The 9553-nt window shown below is 34.4% G+C and overlaps 1 protein-coding gene across 1 annotated transcript; it reads right to left on the bottom strand.

Moving 5' to 3' along the window:
* Positions 1 to 3036: 3036 nt before the first annotated feature.
* On the bottom strand, positions 3037 to 9240 carry LOC148282433 (uncharacterized). Its single transcript, XM_088225086.1, has one exon. It carries the CDS (start codon positions 9115 to 9117, stop codon positions 3124 to 3126), a length of 5994 nt encoding a protein of 1997 aa, XP_088081212.1. The 5' UTR covers positions 9118 to 9240; the 3' UTR covers positions 3037 to 3123.
* Positions 9241 to 9553: the final 313 nt, after the last annotated feature.

The following is a 9553-nucleotide window of genomic DNA, read 5'->3' as shown; positions in this document are numbered from 1 at the left end:
TGAGCCCAAGTTTCGGCCAATTTTTGCCCGAAAACGAAAGTTCGGTCTGTCAATAAAACTTTGTCAACAATATTATCATCATCATCATCGTTCCCTTCCCGCACCTAATGGTGCATAGGGCACTGCATTGGAACACCAATCGCAGCGTATTTGGATAGTTTTTGTTACATGAAGATAATATGATCAATCTTACGCTTTAGGTACCAGTCCAGGGACTATGAAATATTCTAGTGTGAAGTCATCCTTTTAAATAAATATTTCACATCAACCATGTCGGGAATCGAACCCCAGACCTCTTGCATGGCAGGCTAACGCGCTGACCATTACACCACGTTACAATATTATATATATGTTTAAATCTTTGTAGACAAATTTTGGATTTTTCCCTGACGGGATTGACGTTTGATATTTTTTTAACTTAAACAAGCCAAAAATGATGGCTTCCATCTCGATTGAAAAAATATATGAAACTGTCAGAAAAATCTCAGTGAAAAATATTTTTTCTTTTATGAGATTTTAAAATGAATTTTTCTACTCGGTTTTCTGCCAACAACAGGCCATAAACCATGTAAATGCCTAGACTTATATTTTTTTCTAAATTGTTCTCCATCGTGTTACGTAATGTCAGACAGACTATGTTTAATGTTTAATGTTTAGTATGAAACTTACGCTTATCAGTTCATGGTTTACCTCTTCGTTCTCATTCTCAAAGCACTCTCTTAATACCCATACACAATTCCTCTTTCTTCTCTAACTCATATAGTGTCCATGCGGCTCGACTGTGGAATCATCTCCCATCCACCATCAAAATTGTTACTGCATTATCTCTGTTTAAATCACGTCTGAAGAAACATCTCCTTTCTCTTCCTTAATCTCTCCTCCTTTCCTTTTTCCTCTTTCCTCTTTCCTCTTTTTTTCCTTTTTCCCATTGAGTAATAGTTTTGATTTAAGGTAATTTATAAACAAATAAGTTTATTTCTATTTTTATACATTTTTAACTTTTTATTATTTTTTTTTTCTATTGAATATGTTCTGTAACTTGAATTATAGAGATAAAAGTTTTATTTTATTGGTTGGTTGGAAGAAATTGCCATTTGGCAATAAGCCCGCCAATGTACAAATAACATTATGTACAAAAAGTTAAATAAATAAAATAAAAAAAATAAAACTTAGAGATGAGGAACTGGATCTTGTTGATACTTCTGTATTCTTAGGTTTAGGCATAACATTAGATTCTATGCTTTAATGGGGTCCACATACAGCTGGTTCATCAAACAGACTTAGTTCGGCTGCATACGCTGTTAAGAAGATTAGGCATCGTACTGATGAAGCTACAGCTAGGCTAGTTTATTTCAGAGTTAGTGCGCAGATATTAATTCTGTTTTTGTGCTGAAGAAGAGGGTTTTTCGAGCAACATATTCGTACAATAAGAACCCTGGAAAGACACTTGGAGATAAGATCAAAGGTATTAACATATTGACGGTCACGTGTCAATATATTTACGAAAATCTAATGTGCATTCACAACGATAATGATGATTAAGTGGAACAGAGATTCCCATAAGTTCAACACAAGAAATAAAGATGAACTAGCTGTGCGTATTACGTAAAACTAATTTTGGAACTAACACCCACTACGACGAAGGAAAGGTAATGTTCTCAGGAGGCTGCTGAACAATTTATTTGTGTAATCAGCTCTCAGCTCGGTGGTCCCACCTGGATCGAAGCTTGTACTGCGTGTATCAGTGTCCAATGAGACGTGGTGTGATGTGTCGCTGACCCGAGGTCGACGCTCCCCAATTTATAAATACTTTTTATTTCTAAAGGTTAAATTTTTAATTATTTTTTCCCGACAAAGAATTGTGGCTACCTGTGTTGCACCTTGGCACAGTTAAATCAAAGGAAAACCTATTTTTCTTGAATTTGGTAAAAGAGCGACTTTTTTATCTTTAAAATCTTGTATTTTAGATTTATTTTTTAAAATTTCCTCTACTGTATTTAAACAAAATTCTTTAAATACTAAATTAAATAAGTACATTGTTGGCATTTTAGTTATAACTTTAATACGATTTTTTTTTGTAAAATTAACAAAGTATATAAATTTGATTTATAGCATCCTCTCCCTCCTACAATTCCCTAGAGTAAAATCGATTGTATTATGGCAAAATATTTTCAGGATAAAATATATCTAAATATCTAAAATGTCTAAGCCTAATAAATATGCAAATAAGTGTTCTAATATTTTTTACCATTGCAGCAACTTGTGATTTCCTTTTCATGTTTTCGTCTATTACAATACTAATCATTTTATCTGTTTATATCGTTTAATTAGTATAAGTATACGAGTATGGTTAGTTTTAAATGACAGAATAATTAGTTTTATTATGTTTTATTATATTAAAATTAGAAAGATAGCATTAACTATTCATTGAAAATGGCAAATAAATACCAGATAGCAATTTCAAAATTAAATGGTGACTATTCAAAGAGCTTTATTTTCCAAATTCTGCAGTACTTTAACAACGTCAAAATGCTTTTTTTCTTCTGCTATACCAAGAGCCGTTTTTCCCCATAATACTGATTTCTCATTGATTATTTTGGTAATGGTATAATGGTTTATTTTCGAGTATTCTAAAATGACATTTGCAATTTCGCTTAAATTTTTCAATGCGCAAATGTGTAAAATTGTACAACCATCGAGTGAAAATGCGTCTATGTCTGCTCCCAGTGAAAGCAACTTTTTAACCATTGCTGTGTGTCCGATTTCTAATGCGATATGTAAAATAGTTTTATCATTTTCATCTGTAGCATTTACATCAAATCCATTTTCAATCATCTTCACTGTTTTATCCAAATCTCCATTTCTTACTGAATAAATTAATTCAGAATTTTTATCAAAAACGTTTTGATCTTTTTCCGATTTCGGCCTTTTCGATTTTAAATGCGCGTAGTATAAGTGGTTTTGTTCAACGGTTTCTTCAAAAATGTCATCGAGAACAGAAAATCTGGCTAAAACGACTTGATTCCACTCTATCGCTTTTATTTCTTTAATGTGTTTTCGAGTTGTATTGGTTTCTTCGTGTTTTGTTCCTTGGGTATAGAGCTGTACTGCAAAAACTTTTTGTTAAAGTTTTATAGCCAGATCCAGATGATTATAAGATTTTAAAACTTTTGCTAAATTTGTTAAAGTCCTTAATATATGGGGATTCAAAATTCCTTTCAAATCTTTTGTGTTTGCATACATTTGCAATATATTGTCAGTTTTGCCTTCCCGTAAAAGTACGTTTTCTTTCAAAAGTTGTTTTGTTTGTGTAATTTCATTATTAGTATTCGGCATAATTTCTAGTACATTAAGGGCCTCTTTATATTGTTTTGCAGCAATAAAAGCTTGTACTAATAGAAATTCTGTCTCTATTTTGTCAGTGTCTGTTGCGTCGAGACTTTTATTTTGATCTTCGTACAATTTTTCTAAAATTTCAATTGCTTCTTGATTCATGTTTTTCATGAGCATCACTTTGACAATTAAAGTTCTAGTTTCAAAAGTAAACTTAGAGTGTTTTCCAAATGATTTATTTTGCACTCTTAAAACCCAATTTAAAACTTTTGATGCTACATCATGCATCGATTGAGCAATTTTTAACTTGACATTTAACATGAGGATATCTAGAGATCCTGGGTTATCTTCTCCTAAAATATTACACCGTTCAAAGAATACTTTTTCTAATTCACAAGTAGCCTTTTCAAAATCTTTATTTTCAATTAGACTAAGCAATTTTTCTAACCCGTTCTCTTGTAACATTTGCTTAAGAGCATCTGTCTTACTGAAATTGTTTTCCATGGCAACAATAACAATTGATTTCCCATCTTTATTGTGTGTATTCATAATGGCTTTTACCGTGTTTTTATCGGGCATATTTTTGATATCTTCAACTACCGTAGAATCTCTAGATTGGACTTTTGCAAAACAAATGTCTATCAGTTGCAGCAGCTCTATAATTTCTTTATTTGTAGCTAAGTTAAGAGGTGTTTTTAATTCTGAATTTTCTGCATTGTATATGGCACCATTCATTAAAAGGGTTTTTGAAATATTTAAATGTGAAAAATATGACGTTAAATGTAGAGGTGAATTTTTCAAAATGTCTTCAGGACTATGGTTTACTTTATGTTTTAGTAAAATATTACAAACTCTTTCATTATTATTGCGCCCAGCATAGTGTAAAAGTGACATCTGATTATCATCTATAGCATTGACTGCTGCACCTCCTTCAATTAATGAAATGATAGTAAACACTTCAGTGCTATTTTTGACAGCTTCAAACAATTCCTCAGTTAACTTTAATTGATTTATTATATCCGCATTACTGGTGCATTCCTCTGGCTTTTTGTTGAGTTTATCTTTCGGGTTATATATACATCCAGAGTTTAGAAGTTCCCTCACAATATCAGCCAACCCACCATTGGCAGCATAATGTATTGGTAACTGTCCATTTTGATCCACACAGTTGATATTCAAACCATTTTCTAGTAAATACTCAATTTTGTTTCCTCTCTGAGCCGCATAATGAAGAAGAGTTCTGCTACCTGCATCCGTTATTGTTTTATCAATCCCTTTATTTATAAAGTAATCTACAATATTAGAATACCCGCAAAGGGCTGCAACGTGAATGGGAATACCACCAGCTTCATTCGGAATGTTAGTTTCTGCTCCTGATTCTACTAAAAATTTTGTGGCTTCAATGTTTCCTACAAGGACAGATAAATTAAGAAGATTGTTTTTGTTTATTTCTGGGAAAGCTTCTATTAACATTTCCAGAATTTTCTGTTTCGAAAGCGTGATTGCCATTTCTGCAGGTGACTTTGCATCAGGATAATTGGCATGTTTTACTCCATTGTCTATTAATGTCTTGACCACTTGGCAATTACTGCCAGACACAGCTAATTGCAATACATCTCCATGATCATTTTCAATATTTGCATTGATATTTGCTCCACTTGTTATAAGGAGATCTACAAAATCACTATTACCCCTCATGGATGCCAGATGGAGAGGTGTCATTTTCTGATGATTTACCGCTTCAATGTTTACACCTTTCTTTATCAACGCTTTTCCAGCATTCCAGTTACCTCCGACTACAGCTATGTGGAGATAACTGTTTCCCTCATTGTCGGTTGCTAACAAATCTGTATTTTTATTACCGAGTAAAATCTTTGTGCAACTCTTCTGACCGGCAAAAATAGAGACTCTCAAAATTTCCCCATTGTTAGCATTTACATCAGCACCTTTCCGTATTAAAGCCATTGCTATTTCTTTATAATTGAATCTGACAGCTGTAAGAAGTGCAGAAGATCCATTTGTTTTAACTTTGTTGACATCTGCCTTATTGTCAAGTAGTATGTATATGGTTTTGATGTGATTTTCCATGGATGCCAAGTGTAAACATGTTTCTCCAGTTAGTGATTGCGCATCAACATCAGCTCCACGTTTGATTAAATACTCCACTACATCGTAATGACCCTTTCGTGCCGCATTTTGTAGAGGTGTGTAATTGGTATGACCCCTCGAATCTATCACGGCACCTCTCTCAATCAATTCTTTGACTACTTCAAGGTGTCCATTCCTTGCAGCTAAAGTCAATGGTTTATTTGTGAGTTGATCACATTTTTCGATAAGAGCTCCTTTATCTAATAAAGCTCGAACTATTTCAATTTTACCATTTTCACAAGCCAAGTGTAAAGGAGTGTACGGAGCATCACTCAATGCTTCCGCATTCAGAGTATTCATAATAACTTTAAATTGATTAAGGAAATGGAAAATGTCTCCCTGTGAAGAATGGTCATTCTTAGTTGTTGCACCACAATTTGTGTTAAAATCTTCATAAATGTCAACAAAAGCGCCCTTTTCCAAAAGAAATTTGACTGTTTCAACGTGGTTAAAGAAAGAAGCAAAGTGAAGTGGCATTAGTTTATTCTTACTCGGGGAGTTAATTTTTGCCTTGGCACTGAGTAAAATATTGCATATAGACATGTTCCCTTCACGCGCACTTAGATGCAATGGTGTCAAGAAATCGGTGTCTTTTGCATTCGGGTCACTTCCAGCAGCCAGAAGAGTAATTATAACAGATTCCTTACTGTAAATAGCTGCCAAGTGAAGTGGTGTACGCCGTAGTGTATCCATTGATTCAAGTTCTACTGTCTTACTGCTAAGCAGGCATTTCACGACATCATTATGCCCAAACATAGCGCTAGTATGTAGTGCTGTGAGGTTATTCTCATCTTTACAGTTTAATCCGATATCTTCATGAGTAAGAAGTTTAGCGATTTCGATATGATCATTTCTAGCAGCACTGATTAAAGGAGTCGCTCCATTTTCATTTGTCACCATAATATCTGCTCCATTTTGAATCAAAATTTTTACAATGTTAGTTTCACCAGCAGCAGCAGCTTTGTGAAGAGCAGTGTATCCTTTTATATCTGTGTCTCTGACAGAAGAGCCATTCTGCAGAAGAATTTCAACAATTCCAACATGTCCATGAGATGCTGCAATATGCAAAGCTGTTGAATTTGAAGCAGTTTTTAAATTTACACGTGCTCCATATCTTAAAAGAACTTTGACTGTTTCTTCAGATCCACTTTGTGCTGCCATGTGGAGAGGTCTCTGTTTCAAACAGTTTTTTGCATTGACGTAGGCTTTTCTCGATAATAGACTTTCTACATGTTCCGAATCACCATTTTTAGCAGCTAAATGCAAGGGTGTCTCACCGTAAATGTCTGTAACGTCCATATTAATATTTCGTTTTAGGATGTCAATAATACTTTTGCTATTATTCCTTACAGCGTAATGCAATGAAGTACTGCCTCTGTTGTCCTGTACATTGTAGTTTGCTCCTAAGTTTATCAACATTTTTACAGTGCTAGTGTGATTATTCAAAACAGCAAGATGTAAAGGAGTTCTACTAAACGCATCCAAATCTTCGATACCTAATCCTCGTTCTATCAAGTATTTTACGTGCATAGTATTTCCATATAATGCGGCAACATGTAGAGCTGTCTGACCATTTGCATCCCTTTCATTAGGTACTAAGCTTTCTTTAAATACTTCAATTAGGACTTCAACATTGTTTACTTGTGCTGCATGGTGTAGAAGTGTCATACTATTTGCACGACTCCGGTATTCAAAGTTGGTTTTAAGGATACTTAAAACTTCCATGTTTTCATTTTTCAATTCTTCGATTAACTGTTTTTGTGCTTGGATTATATGTAAACCAGCGTTAGGTTTATTGATTGCCTTTTCAGATGTATCGTGAATGTTTAGTTCCTTCTCTACTTTATTTTCAACAATAAACATAGCATTAGAAAGAGTACACACGAAAGAATCCTGTAGTAACAGGTCTACCAATGGACTTCCGTGTGCTATGTAATTGCGCAGATTCCGTGCAACTATAAGTGGAATTTTATCATCCATAAAAAGGACATTTCCAGCTAAGCATTTAGATTCCTCCATATCAGTCATAATATCTAGGACTAACATCTCAATCTGCATTCTACTCTTATCACATTGGATAAGTTCACTCAATGGCTGTTTTAAAACATCGCGCAGCTCGAGTATTTTTTTTTCTGTATCGCGTTCATCAACTAGTGGTTTTTTATTCTTTTTTTGTTTTTTTGGCATTTCTCCATGTAGCTGGTCTCCAAATTCATCAATCCACATGATCGCCGTTTTATCAAAATGCGACATCTGTTTTATTTTTAAAATATTGCGTAAAAACTCTATATTCATTTCTGGAGTAATTTTTGGCACAACGGATTTGTACAAACTATTAAGTAAATCTACCAGCTTTTCAATTTCATTAACTTCCGTTGGATCTAATTTTGGGGACAGCTTATTCAAAATCGCCTCAGATACAACTTTAGGTTTGGTAATAATTTGAAGAAATTCTTCTTTTGGCAGCTGAAAGAGGGTATTGATCATCTCACACCCCATCCACAACCCCTCGTTAATATTACTGAGAACTTTTTCGGACTTCTTAATCATATCCGTGATGTTTGCAATCAAATTATTTTGATGTTCTGATTTGTCTTTGATATTGTTCTTTATAACGTCTAACACTTCCATAATCTCGTCTTGTTCTTCTGTTTGTAGATCCATGTTTCTCATTGGGGTTACTTCGTGTAAACTTACATGTTGAAAAAAATCTAATAATTCACTCGTATCGTGGGTTTTATCATTTAATTTTATAAGAAAGCTTCTTATAAAGCTGAGTTTATCGTACAAGAGTATCTCTGATATCATCTGAGCAATTTTCTTTATATCATTTTGAATATTACTGTACATTAATTGATTTTTGTCAGATAAAAAGTTCATGTGCGACATCGAATCCCGCACCTCTGTTAAAATTCGTTTCGTTTCCGGATGTGCCGGGTTGATCAGTCGCTCCATTGTAGCTTCTGATAGATTTGGAGATTCCAAAGTATATTTCATTTGTTCTCCGATTATTTGAAGAGCTCTCTTGATGACGAGTTGTCCTTTTCTTTCTTCGCTATTTACTAAAAGTGCAATATCAATGGATTGTTTCATTTTGTTCAATGCATAAACATCTCTTATCATCCTAAAATCAGTAAAGAAATCGTGAAGTGATGGATAACATTTGATTATTGCTGCAACTGCATCATTCCGTGAAGGCTTAGTAGATTTTTCACGCTCATAAATAAAATCACCAACACCGTTACGACGAATGTCTCTTAATAAATCTTCTAAACATATTTCAAAGTGTTGCAAAAATCCTATAATTTTTCTCTGACTTAAAATAGAGAGGTAATACAAGTTAACATCGCAGCGGGTGCATTGGCTGGAAATAAAAGAAACCAAGCAAAACTCCATTTCTTCCCAAGGAATCCGTCCGATCGTCAGTTTTAATTGTCTCTTCAACAAGTTGATATCTTTAGCTACAAATTGAGCTAAGTGAAGAAAACTATCGCCCAATGGCTCAGAATATGTTTTATTAATGTTTTCTAGCAAAATCTCGATCCTCTGTACAATGTTGTGTGAAGAAATATCAGATGGTAAAATTTCAGTATAGAAGCGTCGCTCAACAAGTATTTTTTGGATCGAAAAATGCATTTCTTTCGGAAGTGGGATGTTGTTAAGGCGTACATTTTCATATGCATCTTCCAGGCAGGAATGTAGAGGGCAAAACTTGACAACCAGGTTTAGTATATTTACATTACAGCTAGTAATAGCTAGTTGCGAAAGAACTTTCTAGCCTACGTCATCAAGTACAAATACCGACTACTTTATCCTTGGTGCTCCGTCGCCAATAGTGTTGCCACTTGCCACTCTTACTCCCAAGCCCCTGGTGACCCTTGTGTCAAACGCCCTTCGGTAGTGCTTTCCCGACATAGAAACTAATACTAATAGTTCCTGATGACTTCCATTTTCAGTTTTCAGAGACACCAGGTGGAGGCCCGATGCAAAAGCCTGGGTGAAGGTCTACGCAACATCCCACCGGTGATAGGTAATAAAGAACTCACACGAGAGGTTACTAATTCATACATGG

This window comes from Micrasema longulum, unplaced genomic scaffold (genome assembly GCF_059751315.1).
Source record: "Micrasema longulum isolate JH-2025_06_02 unplaced genomic scaffold, ASM5975131v1 h1tg000330l, whole genome shotgun sequence".
In the NCBI taxonomy this organism is placed as follows: Eukaryota; Metazoa; Arthropoda; class Insecta; order Trichoptera; family Brachycentridae; genus Micrasema; species Micrasema longulum.
This window is presented reverse-complemented; position numbering and strand designations above follow the sequence as displayed.